This window comes from Pseudochaenichthys georgianus, chromosome 14 (genome assembly GCF_902827115.2).
Source record: "Pseudochaenichthys georgianus chromosome 14, fPseGeo1.2, whole genome shotgun sequence".
Classification (NCBI taxonomy): Eukaryota; Metazoa; Chordata; class Actinopteri; order Perciformes; family Channichthyidae; genus Pseudochaenichthys; species Pseudochaenichthys georgianus.
Window position 1 is genome coordinate 36754209 of NC_047516.1, and position 19127 is coordinate 36773335.

General features: G+C 46.4%; 1 protein-coding gene across 1 annotated transcript; it reads right to left on the minus strand.

Moving 5' to 3' along the window:
- Positions 1–1750: 1750 nt before the first annotated feature.
- On the minus strand, positions 1751–11723 carry wnt11 (wingless-type MMTV integration site family, member 11). Its single transcript, XM_034099434.2, has 6 exons — positions 11555–11723; positions 9594–9782; positions 7869–8113; positions 6363–6640; positions 5576–5868; positions 1751–2664 (listed from the first exon to the last, which is right to left on the minus strand). The coding sequence occupies exons 2-6, from the start codon at positions 9674–9676 to the stop codon at positions 2490–2492; spliced, it is 1074 nt and encodes a 357-aa protein (XP_033955325.1). The 5' UTR covers positions 9677–9782; positions 11555–11723; the 3' UTR covers positions 1751–2489.
- Positions 11724–19127: the final 7404 nt, after the last annotated feature.

A 19127-nucleotide genomic window follows, 5' to 3' on the forward strand; every position in this document is an offset into this window, starting at 1 on the left:
CTGATCCCCGCCAAAAAGGCAGCCCATTCACGTCCCATTCCCCACACAGTCCCTCTCCGGCACCGCCACAGCTCTGTGGACAGAGCGATGGAAGAATGTGGAGCAAATGAATGCTAACAAGAGGCTAGTAGTGTAAGCACACGCAGGCCTTACATGACATGCTTTATGTGCGGACTATATCCAGGAGAGGTTTCAGGAGGGTTAGGCTGAGGTCAGCGGAATAGTTGCAGCTTTATGATAACAATGGTTGCTCAGATGGTTGCTCGGCATGTCCAGACTTAAGTCACTATCTAATCTTATGAGGCGTGATGAAATGACTGTAGTGGCAAGCTTAGCTTTTTAGTGTTGAAAAGGTCACATAGTATTGCCGCGTGACAAAGCATTTCTTAACCTGATATCAACATTTACACAAGCACAATCCTGCCATTCCCCATTGAGCACATATTCAGACGGTTCTTCTATTGGCAAAGATGACTGATCACGGTGCTTATAACGTCAGAGGGTTAAGACTCTCATTCCCTAACCCTTTACACATCCTGAGCATTTGCCATGCTTAAGATAAACCTTTTTTTCAAATGCGTAACATCTTGCATGCATGCTCACTTACATACGCTGAAGCATGTACACTTCGACTTAGTTACACGTATTATATCCACACATGTCACATAACTGTACTCGGTTACTTAAAGCAATCATATGAAGTCAAACCTAATATTTTGTATTTAAACTTACAATTATTGCTTTCATCTAACCTGATACAGTTAGGTGAAATCTGTTGGCATAATACATGTAATTAAAGTGAACGTTTTAGTGTTTCCAGTGTACATGCACACCAGCAGCACCGTGCACGTACACACTTGTAGTCCTTTGACTCTGAGCCACCTGTGTTTGAGGACAGCGTGCAAGTCCTCAATCAGCATGTGAAGCTTCACATTTCTGTAGCCCACACACACACACACACACACACACACACACACACACACACACACACTATTCTATCCAACTGACATGCTGAGGAATGCCAGTGACTGAAGAGTCCTTGAGGCTGTCGACGGACAGGCCTGTGTGCAGGTGAGCGGGGGTCTGCTCTCGGCACACAGACCCTCCCTGCCCCCCAAACAGAAAGACCACGTGCACTCTGTCCGTGCACTCTGTCCGTCCTCACAGCCCGCTTGTGCTTTCAGACTGCAGCTATACAACAGCAGCCACCGATCTTTAACCAACCCACGGCTGAGCAGAGGGCCGTATCTCAGCCGAGCAGCACCAAGGCTGCGCCCTCCGCCTGCAGTCTGGCTTTATGTTCACAATAAATGAGGTTATTTGTTTTTTAATTTGCTGTTTGTCCATTGGCTCTCAGGCAGATGAGTGTTTGACTGGTAAAGCCGTGATAGGAGTGACAAAACCCCTCTGCAATGGCCTTTTGTGAGGAGGTGGAATGTCCAAACAAACCCTTTCCCAGGCTGTGTGATTCAGACCCCAACAGACTGAATGCTGCCTGCCACGCACTGCTCGCTGCGCTGAGCTGAATCACAATCACACGGCGCTATCATCTCTGCTAAAGTCTTATTCTATAAACCTTGCATTTTCAGGGAATTACAGGAAATGTTGCTTAGCTTAGAATAATTAGCCTGGGTAACTATGGATTTCACAGAACACAGTACATCATTAAAGATAACAAATAAAAACATTCCAGTAACGTGTGACGATAGTAAAGAGCATTTCATTATTTTATAAATACTTCTTTCTTTATTTCAGTATACAAAATAACAGTATGTACATCCACACAAAAGTGGTTTACAACATCCATGAGTTCAGCTCATATGCTCTGAAAAATAGAATATATTTTGAACTGCATGTGAGACTTAAAGAGATAAGGCACCATTCCACAAAGTCCGTAATGCTCTTCTCTCAATCCACGTGAAGATCCACTCAGGACGCATGGTGAGAGTCCAAAACAACAACCACAAAAGTGTTCCATGATTGAAAGTACTTGAAGTTCCCTTTGTGCTCCTCTTCCCCCTGTTGTCCATTGCTGCAGAGGAACAAAGCTGTAATAGTACCTAAAGAAAAGTACCCCGCGGATCCTTTAGAGTGTAGACCCTTTCCGTGGAGTGAAGCCAAGCAATTGTGTCTAGTGAAGGGAGAAGAAAAGGCCTCTCCTCCAGCATAAAATCCAATATTATTTCTTTTTATTAGATATATAATAAAATAGAGACTTTCAACATCCCTCTCAGGGGGACTCATAATCATTAACAAGAAAAAGGAAATACCCAGGAGGACGGCGGTCTTCACGTAAACTGGCACGGCAGCCACGTCCAGGTCAGTGAAGCAGAAAGCTGAGAAGCAGTTTGGAGATTCGATAGAAAAAGGATACTGACACAAGAAGAGACCACTTCCTGTTGAGATACACATGCTAAAGCTTAAGGCAAAAGTAAGCTTCTTGGTATGGTAGTGCTTGGGTTCATCTTGCGCCTCGGTGCTGCCGGGACTCATTTGCAGACGTATCTCTCCACGATGCGCTCGCACTTCTTGCAGGTGACGTAGCAGCACCAGTGGTACTTGCAGTGGCAGCGCTCCACCAGCTTCTCCGTGTACGGGTTGTAGCCACGGCCGCAGCACATCAGGTCACAGCTGTCACTGCCCAGGGACGTCTTGTTGCACTGTCTGGAAGGAGCATAGACGAAGAGGGGCCATGTTAGAATCATAGCTGCGCTGCTACACAGAGCGGGACAGGAAGTCATTCCTGCTGCGATACCTGTTTAACCAATCAGCTGGCCGAGAACTCCCTGCTCCTCTTTTGATACCTGGACTTTTCTTCACACTTTACATGTATATTTCATTGATACCTTGCACACTTCATTGATACCTTGCACACTTAATGTAAATAATATCTTACTTTTAAATTGTGTTGGCTGTAATTTGGCGCTTCAGGGTTTATTTGTCTGACAGTCTACAGATTTATATCTTTCAGGGTCAACTGGTATATAGCTTACTTTTTTATATATATGTTTTCTGTTTCATTTTCTTTTTTGAGATGTGTCTATTTGATGTTTGTTTATTTCCTTTCCTTTTTATTTTTCAAATGATGTGCAATGTCTTTGTGAAACATGCTGCTGTGACGAAAACCTTTCCCATGTTGGGATCCTAAAGTATAATCTCATGTTATATAGTGCTTTAGCTTCAACAAGAGGAGGACAAGGAGGTTACACGTTGCACCGAACCACCTATTTCCAGTTTGGGTTCAGACCTAAGACAATACGTTTACAGCTCCTTTCTGAATGGTTTGCACAGAGCGCACAATAGTCCCGTGTGCCCCGACCCTTTGGGGCAGTGGGCTCTTGGGAGCGTCCCATTTCAGAAGCCTAAAGCGTTCTGAATGAGCGGAGAATAGCCCCGCCATAAATCACACTGAATACACGGCGCTGCCCTCCCTTTCTCTAGCCTGTCTGCTCCACATCATTGCATTGTTTTATGATGGCAGAGTGTTAATGACCAGCATGGGGGGGGGGGGGGGGAGGAGGAGGAGGAGGAGGAGGAGGAGGAGGAGGAGGAGGAGGAGGAAGAGGAAGAGGAGGAGGAGGAGGAGGACACTCCGCAGCTCCCATATGCTGCTTTAGGTCATGTACTTCAAGACCACAGCACAGGCTTCGAAGCAGGTCTCTTCCCAGGGCCGTGACACTTTTCCTACCAGTGATCACATGATATCTATTAGGACGGCTGCTCAGATGGACTCTGGCTGTCCCCGAAGCTCTCCTGTGTCTCCCGCTCTCGGTCCTGTGCATGCGTCACAGCTAACGACGTATAGCAGCGAGGTCAATTCAAGTTGAAAAGTGATGAACCTCTCCTCGAGGGGGAGTTTAAGAATCCCTTGATACGATTGGTCTAGACATGTACGTATAAGGGCCAGAGAGCGCGGACCTTCCCGAGAAGGCTGTTCAGAACCATGCCACATTGACTGCGTTCTGCCTGGGTCCACGGACCCTCTACCAGGTTGCATGCACTGTGCGTTTCTCCTGCTGACAAACAGCAACACACCAAACTGAAAACACCACCTTGTTGGCAGCAGTAATAACTGGCGTCGAGGCACGTACACTCACTCAGTGTCACACGTGATCACAGCCGCAAAGCGGGCCCTCGTGATTTGGCAGGAGCACAATGTCTGTGCGGCTGCTGCGTTATCAGGCTGCACACTGAGAGTGTTCTGGACATGGTGCATGTCTTCTGGTTATCTGTAGTGTGGCCTATGGCTGAGGGACAGTTGATATGACAGTCATGATTCATGACATTTACAATATATACATCATTTAGTGGAGCTTTCTTACTCCACTAGTAGGCGGCATACTAGAATGCATGTGCGTGTGCAACACTTTGTTCTGAGAGATGCCGGGTGAACAAGCAGATGATCAGAGCGGCCAGCCAGGGGCACGACCTGTCGTTCCGTGCAACATAGTTCTGGGAAATGGTGCCATATCCAGATCTGCGCCCGAGTCAGAGCCTCAGACACGTGGGCTCCCCTCTGCACTCTCACAGAGCGCCACCCAGCTGTACGCAGCACTGTCCCAACTCAAACACCAGAGCTGCCCGGTGTAAATAAACCTTTATCTGCAGCCGACCATTTCCCCTTTTGTGTGGCCCTCTCCAACCGATATCAGCTCCAGTGCACTCAGTCCTAAGAATAACGCCATTAGTCATTAGATAGCGCCTGCAGTCACTCTCAGTGCCTTTTCCCTGACACATGCTCAGACAGGCTGCAGACAGAGCGCTCTCAGGGCCACTGCCTTTATCAGCCCGCCTGGAACTCTGCGGGCCGCCAGGCAGGACGCCACGTCACAGAGTCAACATGCTGGATGGCATTCAGGGTCCGTAGTGTCCTATAGTCGGCCTTATGGGTGGCTGAGACAAGTCATGCTGATGAACCCACACCAGAGAACTATCACTCTCTCACAGTCACACCAGTCGGGCCGGGGATTACATGTTGCATAATCAGGATGCAAGAATCCAACTAACTTTATGTACTTAGAGTTACATGAAACCAAAAAGTCTGACTGTTATAACAAACATATAAACATGGGGAATCCTGGCCGGACTACAGTGTTGCAATTCGTTTTAAACTAACAATACATTACAAAGCACATGCTCGCAACTTTTCTCACACCGAGTGAAACAAGTCCGGAGATAAACTTTTAGTTAAACAATGCTTTCAGTAGCTGGAGGTTTCACAATCATTTTTCGATGGAGAAAAGGAAACCAAAATCTGTGTTTTATGTAAGCTATTCTGTTGTCCACGACTCGGTATAGGTAGGTAGGCATACTGCCGGAATTGACTTTGAATTCAAATAGTTTTCATTGTCATTATGTTGTGGCTTTGGAGCCAGTCGTAAGATGTCTGCTTGATATTTATTTTCTATTGCGTTGATTGCATTTAATTTGATATTGATGTTAGCCAAAAGTAAGGGCAACAGGTGACATTCCTTCTGCATCGTGTGTACTGATTACACTTGTTTACAGGTTATTAGTCATTTGAACCGTAATGGTTTCAAAGCCTCCCGACGCTCCGCCCGCTGATCAGTCTCACCTGTCCTGCGTGCCGATGGAGCCCAGTTTCTCGCTCTGAGTGCAGAAGTCTGAGGAGCTCTGCAGGTACACCAGCTCGTTGTCCCTCACCGGCCGGATGTCGATGTCTTTGGGGACCAGCTGCTTGCGGGTTCCCAGGGGCCGGTGAACCACTTTGGTGGCAGACAAGTACTTGATCTTCAGGTCCATGGCGATCTCCCTCAGGTCCTGCAGGCCCCTCCAGCAGGTCCTGATGGAGCAGGAGCCGGACACCCCGTGACATTTACACTTCATCACCAGCGCGTCTCGCAGGGCCTGAGGACAGAGAGGTGAGACGGAGCTTCATCTCGTCATCTCGTCATCACATTCACACAAATCAAATCAGGAAGACGTATAGAAGTAGGGTGGCTATGGAAGTGTTAGGAACACATGCATGCACATGGTCTTGCATCAGTCCATGGTCCCAAGCAACTCAAAAAAACATATCATTTAACAAAACATAAATATTATTATATTGTTATTAATTTATTTAATGTTCTATATTAAACTCACAATGCCCAGTCCTGGTGTGCATATTGAATCCCAGAGTGAATATTGCCTTTATTACAAAGCGGCTGGACTCTCATTAGCATAAGAGTCCAGGAATCCCCTCCTCATAAAGGGGGCCGCTCCTTCCTCGCTTACAAGGTTCAGGAAGTCCTCTATTCATTTCCTTTCAAACGGGTTGTCTTTCTAATTTTAGATTTCTTGAGAATTATGCGTTTTGTTAAAAGACATTTGAGCGTTACACGTTTTGCCACATTGCTGACCTGTCTCCCGACTTCGCTGTTGTGGAGGTGCATCAGTTTGTTGGCGTGGGAGCCGGCACGCTTCATCTTCATGGGCGCGTCAGAGAACTTGGAGCCCATGATCAGACCGTATTGCAGGTTGTCAGCGCACCCCCCCCAGCGGTACCCGGGCTCTGGGATCTGTGCGGGGATGGGCCCACACGTGCACTGCCGCAGATCTCCAGTGGTGCACGCCCGCGCTATGGTGTGGCTGATGGTGGCTGCGGACAGCGCGTACACAAACGCAGCCTCTCTGGTTCCTGAGGGCAGGACAGAAACACACATTTGATATCTGTACGCCCCGTCAGCCCCAGCCCGCAAAGCGACATGCAGTTATTCATAGGTCTGTCTTTGTAGAATGCTCACACACACATTACAGTCAGAGGTCACCGCAGTTATTCAGTCAGCTACCAAAAAGAAAGAGCACATTCTTATAATTTACTGAGCTAGTGAATAGTTGTCCTTATTGCTTTACAACATTTCTTTTAACAATGTATCGATTGTTAAAATACTTTCAGGGTATAATGGTCAGCTTTGACAGATGTTGGTTACCATTCAAACCAAGCCAATACAAACATTTATAGACTTTTGTTAAACCACTTCTTTTGTATGATCCACTTCTTTGAAATGAATTGATCTGCTATTTCCTTATTTCTTAGTGTTCGACTGTCTCGGTGAAAAACAAAACAAATTGTAACGATCACACGCAGTCCATCACTGTCCGCTGTACCCAGCCTGAGCCTGGTGGACCGGAGGTGATGTGCGTGCGCAGAAAGCACATGTTAACGGCCGAGGAGCAACTGGAAGTGAGGGGGAAGTCATGTGTGACCGAGACGGGCTGGTTAGATCAAAGCCCCCGCTACACAGAGATGAGCCATTTCCTGTTCAGACTTTTCATTTGGCAAATGGCAGCCATGTCCCTTCTGAGAGCGCTGCACCCCCCCCCCCCCCCCCCCACTAACCCTAACCCAGAAACGGTCTCCGGCTGACTTAAAGTCCTTTTTGGCAAAAGAAGCAGCCTGAAGTCAGACTGCAACGCATCCAGGCGTGCAGTCGGATTATGCTTCAGATTACAGAAATAAGCCGATGTCATATCATGCAGAATATACACGTGTTGTATGTCTTCTCAAATAACAGTTGAGTCCATGTCTCTGGTAAAGGCCCGCCAGGAAATGGAATAATTCATCCGGCAGTCTAAAAGTTGAAAGACGAGGCCACATGTGATCTTAAACCTGAGATCCTCTTTGTGAAGGACATCATTCTTCATTAAAAAAGCATGTATTAACAAGCATTAGCAGACAGATACATCTAGCTCAGCGTCTGAGGGCAGACACCACTCGAGGCCGAGGGTCATTTCACAAGTTACTGTAAACAGAAGTCAATGCTTCGTGACCTCAGATCGGTTATTCACTGAATGTCAGTCCTGTGAGTAACTTCTCTGGAAACAACAATGTCTGCGCTGTCATTCCAAGCGGTGAAGGATCATACCTCGTTCGAGGTCTGGCCGATACTTCTGGACATCGTTTGGGATGTCAATGGAGGAGCAGTTCCAGCGCATGTCAGAAAACGTCTTCTGACACGTCTTCTTGACCTCCCGTGCGGCGGTGACGATGGTCTGCATGAGCTCCAGGTTGCTGCGACACAGCTGGGCCTGGGAGGACACCATGCCCGGCAGCAGCTTACAGTGCTGGGTCTGGTTGATGTGGAGAGACGCCGGGGCGTGTGATATCGACCTGGGCACAAAGAGGAGCTGGGGTCAGTATGCACAATACATGACGGGAGCTGACCTCTTTTGTTTCATGACGATGAAATAACCACGATTGTGGGAAGCTGTACGTTTCAGTTAAATGTGTGTGATAGCAATTTCACACACATTTCAAGCCTATGAGAAACATCCGATCAAACACTTGAAACAGATAATATTTCAGGAGGGGAAATATTCTGGCGGAGAACCATCTTATCACGGGGTAAATCCCAAAAGAAAGTATAAGTGACACGTTCTTGGCGCAGGGCTTCTCTTCTTGTTGAAGCACAGAAGATGTCTATGGATATTCCCAAAATATAAAAACCAGAAAATCAGATCAGCAGTCTGATGAGAAACTGTGATCCTTCTATATTTGCTTTTCCCAGCACAGTAAGCACGGCCCTCGGTGGCCTCAGTTTGACATGAATCATGGATACAGACTATTAAAGGGTGCACACATTGGAGTTAAACATTTAAAACTGATTAAGTATTAACTTAACAGAGAGACCGCAGGTCCGCTCTGATCTCTCATTTCTGAACTGTGGAGAGTTTGTGAGAACCAGGCAGCGCCGCCTGCACCTTGGCCTGTTTTGCATTAGGGGCCAAGGGGCCGCCACTCTGTGCCCAATGATAAGCTGTGACTCCAGTGGACCGGGGGTAACCCGGCACTCACAGGTGTTTACAGCCGCATCTGTTTTGCATTGCACCGCCGTGCATCATCAGGACTGTAGGAGCTTAGGTTTAGCACATGCCACCCCTGCTCTCATGGTACATCTGCTTCAGCCTTCGCACCGCGAGCATTACAGCACTCTCTGACAAGAGGCCGTGGATATTGTGTTTTCACAGCGCTCAGACAAAGAGACACGCAGCAGAACACGCAGACAACGAAAGGGGTTACAGGAATACCAAACAATAACATAACTTCAACACAAAAATAGCAACTTGGTAACTTGACGGACTTTCCAGAAATATGGTGAAATTATTGTTTACTTTAACCATAAAGACAGCGTGGAGAAATCAACATTTGTGTCAACATGTAGGCTCGGCAGCGCACTATTTTTACACGGATTGAGGCCTAACTAGACGACACACACTGGGCTGTCTGTCTGTCATCGCCCTCTTATTCCACTCTTATTATTACTCTACAGCAGGGGTACAAGTGATCCGACATGTTGCTCCTTTTACTGAAGCCGCAATAGAGTTAATAAAACAAAAAGGTTTCCCTTCATAATGTGAGGAACTGTCAATCTAATGTCCCCTTGCTCAGACACATGTCCAGCGCCTATCCTCTCCCTCCATCAGGAGCAACCTGAGGAATGTTGGGGCCCATTTTAAAGCTGCCACGGGCCCTCCCTTCCATAAAACATGCAGAAAAGAGCATATATCGCGTATCTACCTTACGTCATCTGTTTGGGGATTGTTTGAATGTAAAAGCCGAATGAGACGGCGCCACTCCTCGGAATACTTACAGCCATTTGATGCCCGAGCAGACCTGAGACAGCAGCAGAGCCGTGAGCACACCGAGAGGCAGGACATGAGAGCTGCTCCTCATGGTGGGACGCTTCACACGGGACACACACAGGACACACAAAGGCTGCTGGGCTTCTCGACTCAGACTCAAAAGTCAGCTCTCATGGCACGACCTCCTCCTCTAAACCCTGTGAAGAATAAAACATTAATTACGACTTTGCAATGCCACAACATGCCAGTTCTAACTTTTCCAGTATACTTAGATTTGCTGAGCAGAATAAAGTCAAAGAATCGTTGTGGGAGCCTGTGTGTGAGCTCTGACATACTTGGTTATTTATTACCAAATCAAATCCGGTGGCAGAAAGATCGAATGAAGGAATGTCAAACATTACGCACACAATGAGTAAGGGATAACTAAAGCGAAACAATTGAAATGAGTCGAATAGTCGTGTTTTGCAAGAAATACTTTTGTAAGCATGCAAACACAATTTTAACAACATCCGTGGTATTGCAGCTCCTTTTACACGAGGACAAGTAGAAACTTTCAGGACAAAGAAATGTGAACGAGGTCTGTCGGAAATGTTTCTGCAGATTGTGCAAGTCAGCGCTGACTTTCCTCAGCGAGTTGGAAGTGATTGAGTCTGTTGTTTTGTAGCCACATAATTATATCATACAGCAATAAAGTCATAGGTGATTGTTGAATGTAATATCCCATTGTTGGGGCATGAATATTCCATACCAAGGGGTAACTTATTACCCAACATACACCACTGGCGTCAAACTTTCGGTATCACTCAACTATAGTGAGAAATCAATTTTAATAGGGTTCCAACATATTTAAAGAACACTTACACTGATTTATATTAGCCTATATATTTTTGAAATTGAAAATGTTTTTGAGAAGTACATTTGGCGCGCCATCTTTGGCCCCCGGGCCCTACTTTGGGCAGCGCTGTTTGATACAATCTCCAGTACTTGTGCTTTACGTTGAGGCTGAAACACTGCTGCGTGTTTCCTCTAAAGAAGCTCGTTGGTCAGAGTAATTACATCGAGCCTGTTTCACACGGACACGTTTAAAGAATTGTAGCTGGAGTGTGTTCCGCGCGCTAATCTTCAATCAGCGCGTCAGAGGCATGATCTGATGATGAGCTGTTGATAAGAAATGTCTTTGAAGAGAGCTTAAGCTGAGCGCATTAAAACTGCCGATAGTGATAGCGAGCTTTCAGAGATCCAGTCCGCTGATTGGCGGAGACGCGTTCGAAACTGTGTGATAATGATTATTCAAACTCGACCAACACCTTTCCAAGCAACGGGATTCTGACCTGTAAACTACAATGATACAATAATGCGGCCTATCATACATCTTGGATTACAGTCTTTCCTGCGTATTCACAGTGTTTCCTCCGCTTTGCGTCATATCTCAGAGATCACGGCCTCAAGTGGATTCACTGTTTAATATGCATCTGGCCGAAGAGGGCGACATGGCAGCTCCTGTTTCCCCTGAGAGATAAAGGCTGATAGCCTCACACACTCACACACACCCTGCGATGTGTGTGCCACACCGAGCCGAGATAAGCAGCGCAGGGCGCGCGGAGGACTCCCGGTACACCGAGCAGGATCTCATCCGTGCAGATTCACTAACAAGGTGATGTTTCTATCATAACCTGTAACCATGCTGCCTGCAAATCCGTTTAAGAAGAAATACATGTTGTCTTTAGACCTCAGCCTTAAGGAGCAGCCTGCGCAAAGGCTGGGAAATCTGAACACTTTTATGATTTTAAAAACAATAAAGTTTGATTTGATACAATTTTGTTCCGATGTACAAATCATCCCACACTTCCCCCAACAAATAACTCACACACAGCCAAACAATCAGCTTTGTAATCGCTCCATGGAAGAAACTAACTCTCTCTCTCGTGCGCAAAGACACACGGACTTCAGCCAAACCGTTTCAGCTCACCTTCTGCCGCTCAGCGAGGAACAAAAGCAGTCCGGAACAAAGTCTCAGGCGCTCGGAATATCCTTTGGACAGTTTCAGTCTGATGCATGAGTACAATCCAGTGTCGGGGGGTAGCATATGTCCGGACAGGTACGCATGGTGTGTGTCGGGAGTGGTGCCGCGGAGTGTGTGCGTGCAGACAGAGTGAGGCTGGGTGGGGGCAGACTCAGCTTTAAAGAAGCCCCCCCTGCCCTGCTTTGATCTCACTGCTGATGTCAGACCCGCATTAGCATAAGAAAGCACCCGGACCCACTACTCGGAAATACTTCAAGTATGCAGTTGGATTGAAATCCTAGAGAAATGACTCTGGAACAGAATAATAATGTCCCCAGAGGACGTGAGTTATTGTGTGCCTGTGGGGACGTATGGTCCACACACTGACCTGACTTTAATGCTATTTTTTCCCTCATAAAATACCATTAAAGATTCCTGAAGTTCTCCAAGGACACTAAAGAGACCGTATCACTTAAGGAGAAGCACATATCTCATGTCACCTATTAAGTCACGTCTGGAAATATCAGTGATAGGTTCAAAATATAAAACCCTGATAAGTGTCCGGACTTCTTTTGTTGTTCTGAGCTTGGACCTTTATGGTTCATTGGAAGTCACTTTGGATGAAAGCTAAATGTTATGTCATGAAAATAAACGTAATGGACTTGATTAGACTAATATTTAAAAAAGAAAATGCCACTGTTATTATAGTTTTACAATCTTCCTTAGAAATAGTTACTGTCTTTTTACATCAAAAACATTCGGGCTGATTATATGATGTGTATGAAACAAGGAAGTCACATAGTGTTTTTTGAACAACACAACGAGGCACTCGTGTAATCCAATTCTAAGACACGTACACACAGTATTACCACTATTGTGCAAACACTGAACAAGACATTGAATCATTCTATTACAATTACTGGGACGATCCGCGCCTCGTGCTTTTCATCCAAGCCCATTCAGAGACAATGTGTAACCTTCAGATGCTGCTGCATCCGGGCCTCTGTTGTTCATCGGACCAACGTGAGACCGCTGTGGGGAAGGTCAGTAGAGCACAGCCTTGTTCCACACAGCTTGATCAAAGTAACCTTTCAAGCAAAGGTCACAATCACACACTTTTATCTTCATTCAAATAAAATGTAGTATTTAATAAAGATGAATCCGTTCTATGTGGAGGAGTGCACACGCCCTAAACTCACTACGGCTTTGTCTCGTTATGTATTTGAATACCATGAGAAGTCACAATGTGCTGTAACACAGGGGACGGGCTATACGGTACACGATCCAGAATGTGCTTTTCCATTTGTTTCCATATAGAACCGTCTCAAAGTGACATCGTGGTCCTGCACCAGGGCCAGCTGTGGGGGGGGGCGTTTGGTTCCCTGAGAGTCCTCAGCGCTCACACTGAGCCCGGCCGGTGAGGTGTTTGTCCTGCCGTCTCCGGACACGCTGACAGACCACAACACACCTCTTCCTCTGGGGACCCGGGAGTCTGGTCCTTTATTCCGCTAACTCAAATGTTCATTCTAAAGTGTATACAGTATATACAGTATACAAGTGAACCGTTGCCTTTAATTAAATGTATCGTGTCGACAGATTTCACATAACTGTATTAGGTTAGTTAAAGCAATAATATTAATTAATTAAACTTAATATTATTGCAACTAACCTAATACAGTTATGGGAAATCTGACGACACGATACATTTAATTAAAATGTTTTCAGTGTATTGTATTCAATGTTTACATTTTGTGAGGTTGATAGGCTGGACAAGCATAATGTGTGCTGCCTTTTATTCTGTATATTTGTATATTTATATTGTGTATTCAATATACTCTAGAGATATCCTTCATTATTGATATATTTATATATATATATTCACAGTTTTGCATATTTTGTGTATCTTCTACTGCTATGTATATCTTATACATGGTCTACGTATTGTTTTGTATTTACCTCTAATTCATGTGCAATGTCTTATCTGTGCTGCTGGGACGAGGACATGTCTCACTGAGAGATGTCCTCTCTTGACTCTGTGGGGCTACACTCAGTGTGATGGGACGGGTCGGGGTGTGCGGGCCCGTCTACAAAAGAGTTTTAACACTCAGGCTCTCCATTCCTGACCTTGGATCAACACACGGCTCCTTCATCTTCACTTCTCACCGTCCAGGCAACACGCGGGGGGGGGGGGCAGGATAGTGAAAGAACTCATGTCACATAGCAGCTGAATCACAGAGTTATGATCCGTACTCCGTGTTTAGGGTCGAACTATCTTTCCGGAGATAATGTTACAATGTTCCCTTTAGCCGTGACCACGGGCACATTTTCACAAAGACGTTTAAATGTTGAAAACACGCGTTCACATTTCTTTTTTTTAACAACACTATTGTTTAATCCAGATGTGCTTTGAGCCTGAGCGCGACGGTTATTTTCAAATGAATTTCAATTTAAATTAGATGCATTCTAGATTACGGGATGTCATAACTCCAAGGACATATTTCAAGAGCCTGAAATGTAAATACAAATACATAGAAAAAACCTACTTAATTGCTTTTGTAAAACAGTGTATCACAATTCTTCTGTTGGGAAAATACTGCCAGTTTAAATGTTTTTTGAAAATATTCAACTTCTCGCTGCCCGTGAAGAAGGGAGTGAGTACAGTGTGATGTCTGGGAGGAGGGCTCAGGACTGAGCTTTTGTCCTTCAAATCTCAAGAGGGTCGAGGCAACATCACAAATCTGAGGCTCACCGAGGGGGGGGGGGGGGGGGGCAGGACACTCAACTTTCACCCAGGAGGATCAGCGCCTGAAAGGGTGCAGAGTTACTATTGTGCCGCTGGAAAATACTCCCATCAGGATACCGGCCCCAACGAACACTGCAAGTGTATCCAAATCAAATGTATTTAAAATATATGCTGCTATAAATATTTCAAGATGATTTAAAAGGAAATAAAAAAAGACTGCAGTATGTCTCTAGTTCAATGCCAAACCTTTATTACACAATCAATAAAAACTGTTTTATTTTGAAATCATTTCATTTGGTCCTCTTTGATGAAAGGACTGGAATACGCAGACCACAATGATAAACTAATAAAGGTTATTCTCATTCCTGCCTGCTCTCTATTACCAGCTCAACCCATGTGACCATAGATAACCTCACCATCCAAATGAAAGACAGGGGTTTGATTAACAGCTGTCATAAAGCGAGAACTTGGAAGGGGATTCTCTAATGGAAGCAATCAGGGAACCGTATCCGTGACGCTTGCTCTTCATCCAGCCTCTCATCTCCAACCCAACAGTGAGCAACAACTGCCAGGTCGTTATTGACAAATAATAGGAACATGATGGGTTTCCAGCAGTGCTCTAAAGTCTGTCAGATCCGACCTCAGAGAACAGGGATGCTTCAGATGAGCCATGTGACAATCCAATCACTGCGTTCCCTCCTGTGGAGCGGCTGCGGAACAACAAGCTCCGTCCAATCTGTCCGACCGGACTCTTTTGAGAACCATTTGGTTATAACCTCTGTCTCTTGTGCTTTGAGGACAGGGCCCTTTCAAGTGACAGATGGGGGCACTTTTGAACACGTCATGTGGTCCTGCAGGAGACCGTCAGCTGTGTGGAGGATCCTTCACCCAGAAACACCATCACCTGGCTCTTGGAGCTGAGGGTGTACAAGCTGGCTCCGCTCTGGGTTAGCAGCCAACAGAACGAGGGTTCCATCAATAAGATCAATAACTCATAGAACTCTACTCCTAGCAGCTTATGGTCATACATCAGAGCTATGACCACACGTCATTAACGGGAACGTCCACCTGAAACTGATGATTTGTTACATGTATGTTTGCCACTGATTGCATTCACTTGGTACATCACATTACTCACCACTTATTCACTTAATGAGGTCTTTGCATGCCGCCAGGTGAATGAAGATTTGTCTCTGTTTTTTATTCTTCGTTCACCATGGACATTCAGAAATCCTTTATTATTTACAAAAACATGGACAGTGCAGAGAAAAGGCCAAATGAGTATAAAATAGAATCAAATAAGAATACGGTTAAAACAAAAGGGTAGCAACATTGTGAAAAGCAAGTTAACATATTAAAGTGCTTCAGGCGTTCAAGACACACTTTCTCATCAGGACTTCAAGTTAACACAGGGACTTATTGATATACAAATAGTCCTTTTGTGGGTAAATAAATATCATTTAATCACTAAAGTTAAATTAATTCATGATGTCATCACGTGAAATGGTTCCATAGACACGGAACCAGTGAAAGTATTGATGATGTCATCCATTGAGCTGTAATGGACAGCACCAGCTGCAATAGAACACGTCTATAATCCATTAAAACATCTCAGGGTTTCTTTTATTTACTGTCTATAGCAGCTGCATGATTTATAGCTCATGACATCATCTCTGCAGACTGTCATGTCATGAATTATAGTTACACATTACTACAAAACGAATGTGAATGATATTTTGGGGTGTATTTCCCCGATAGGCCTGCGTGGGCCAGGGTGGCAGCCCTGGCCCACGCAGGCCCTTTATCACACTGTGTGGAGCAGTATCAGTGTGTCTGGAGAGGTGTTGCTGAAGGGGAGCGAAAGGTGTTGAGTGGGGGTGGGGTGAGGACTTCAAGATTGTCTGGTCCTCGTGGTTAAGGTGAAGAGTGATACAAAGATCAGCCCAGCTGAAATCACGGAGACAGTACAAGAGATAGATTGTGCACATACATGTGTTTTTTATAAATGTAGCTCTTTAGATTGCGGTTGGCAGAGGACTGAGGGTACCCGGGGATCTTATAAATGATGAAAGCGAGCTTCTTTAGGATTACAAAAGCATTGGAGCCCAAGCCGCATGCCCATAGGCGCTTTCACACCGGAGTACTTTTCCCCGTACTTTCAACCTTTTAGTTCCGATAATTCCTGGGATTTTGCGTTCACACCAAAAAGAGAACTTAGTTCATGAGAACTTTCCCCCCCTTTTCAGTCCCTGCGAGAGAGCAGGGACTTTCCTGGGGAGAACAGTTCCAATTTCTGCAAACCACGCCCCGTAAAACTCGGAAAGGTTTTGTGAAGCAGCCATTGTATTTGCTGGCATTAGCATTATTAGCATTCGCCCAGCGCACCAACGGAGAGAGACTAACTTGGCAACACAACAAAACATGGGAGCGGTGGAGATGAGGAGGTGTCGGCGTTCTGGCGATTTACTCGGAAGCCATTCCCCAACTCCGGGGACTTCCGGCTGGGGACTTCGGGTGGCAGTATACGCCGTGAAGTTGTTTTGCGGCCTGCCAGTAAACCCTAAACAGAAGAAGAAGAAGTGACGTCAGCGGCTTCATTTGCCTAATCCTCCCTCAGGGATTTATTCCGGTGTGAACGCGATCTGCTCTTAGTTCCATGGGGGAACTAAGTGCTGGGAACTAAGTACGGCAAAGTACTGAAAGCGGCTAATGTTCTGTGAAAAACTGCAAAATAAATGCTTTAGCAAAAAGAGTGCTGAGGACTGTTTCTCTCAGACAATCCAGTAAAGCTTGTCATTGTTATAAAATAAATAGTTTTCACTACTTCATGATTGGATAATCATTTATAGCCTAAACCTTAGCATTTATTAAACACACACACCAAGGACAATCCTTCACATTTCACTCTCAGTTTGAAATCCATTAGCTTAAGAATGGCATGTAAAAATGTAGTGTTCCTTAAGAGTACAATCAACAAGTGGACATCAGAATAATTCAAACCAAAAGTTTTGCTCGTAATTCAAGGGGGATCTGAATTCTAGCCTGTGCTGCCAATTTTCCCTGAAAGGGAACCTTGAAATAAAATCCACTTAAGCCCTGTGTCTTCCCCTCCAGAGTGTAGTTAAATCCTGGCTGTGTATGGACATGATTACAGAGTGCCACGGGTCTTACATCAGCGCGGAACCTTGACTTCCAGCAGGAAACCTGGTGCACGGGTCAATTATGGCAATACCTTGTTTTGCTTAAAGATGGAGGATGTGTTCTTCATGCTCAAACACTCAGGCTGCACCTGACATTTAAACTGTGAAATAGTCTACATCCACAGTGTAAATAAATAAAACACAGCTTGAAGGAGGTTTCCTGCTCTTAGGGAAGAGAGTAGAGACGGGGTTATGAGCTGATGCTCCGGGGCTGCACATGGCCGCAGCCAGGCCCTGCTGCTGCTGGGGGCCGGGGCCGCAGCCGGGCCCTGCTGCTGCTGGGGGCCGGGGCCGCAGCCGGGCCCTGCTGCTGCTGGGGGCCGGGGCCGCAGCCGGGCCCTGATGCTGCTGGGGGCCGGGGCCGCAGCCGGGCCCTGCTGCTGCTGGGGGCCGGGGCCGCAGCCGGGCCCTGATGCTGCTGGGGGCCGGGGCCGCAGCCGGGCCCTGATGCTGCTGCTGGGGGCCGCAGTCGGGCCCTGCTGCTGCTGTTGCTGCTGCTGGGGGTCGCAGACGGGCCCTGCTGCTGCTGCTGCTGGGGGCCGCAGACGGGCCCTGCTGCTGGGGGCCGGGGCCGCAGTCGGGCCCTGCTGCTGCTGCTGCTGCTGGGGCCACAGCGGAGACAGATCCGTCGGCTCAGCAGCTGAGCGGGGACACGGAGATGCTCCTTTCACACTGAGCTGAGCACCGACAATCAGGCCTTTGTCAGGGAGGCATCTGCTGTTACAGCTCACAGGAAGAATACATGGGTCTTTAAAAGTTCACAGATGCGGCTTTCACACCAGCGCTTTTCAGTTTCTAGCTCCGAGCGGGAGCTTTTCTGGTTCAGCTCCAGTTTCCCTTTTCAGCTCCCGCTCTGTGCACACCGCCCACTGGCGCCCCAGAGCTGCCCTTGCTGCGTCATGACGTCACCGTTTACATCGCTGATTTGCCCCCCAACGGCAGCTCACAACAACAACAACAACTGCGTCGGGTCGATGATCGTGTTGCTTTTAATCACACGAAGCCAGAATAAATTGAATAACGACTTCTACAACCTTATACTTTTCTCCAGAGTGCCGTGGTTCATTGTTTATTAATGTGTTTCTGCAGCATTTACCGACCGCTGCAGTGCTGCTCTTCCACGGGAGTTTATTCTCCCGTTAGCTCCCGGTTAGCTCACACTGCAGCGGCCGCTCTAAAGTATTCACTGTCCGACTCACACAAGCAGCTGATGCATATCCCCAGTTCCCCTTACCCTAAGTGAATGTGTGTCAGTCTGAATTGACACTGTTTGGTATCACAACGCTGTTATGAAAGTTTCTCTGGTATAAAACGGGTGATGTTAGCATAGCAACCGAAGCTAAACTGACTACTTGCATCCGATAGCTGCAATAATACAAAACAACACGTCTGCCTCTCTCCACAATGATCGATAACAGTGAACGGATGGTCAAAGTAAGGCACAAATAAACAGAATCACACGAAGCCTGGTTAGTGTTGCCTGACTTTATAAAGTGTGTTTATAGGCACTACTGCTTGTAGGCAGGCATGACAGTCGAGCCATGGGAGGTGGGTTTAGTTTCCTGCACGCCTCGACGTAAGAGAGACGTAAGCGACG

Excerpts from the sequence above, each read along its gene's own strand:
- wnt11 (XM_034099434.2), bottom strand. The coding sequence starts at position 9,676 with ATGAGGAGCAGCTCTCATGTCCTGCCTCTCGGTGTGCTCACGGCTCTG. Across the intron at positions 8,114-9,593 it reads TGCTCGGGCATCAAATGGCT|GTCGATATCACACGCCCCGG; the intron begins GTAAGTATTCCG and ends CTTTGTGCCCAG. Across the intron at positions 5,869-6,362 it reads ACAGCGAAGTCGGGAGACAG|GCCCTGCGAGACGCGCTGGT; the intron begins GTCAGCAATGTG and ends CTCTGTCCTCAG.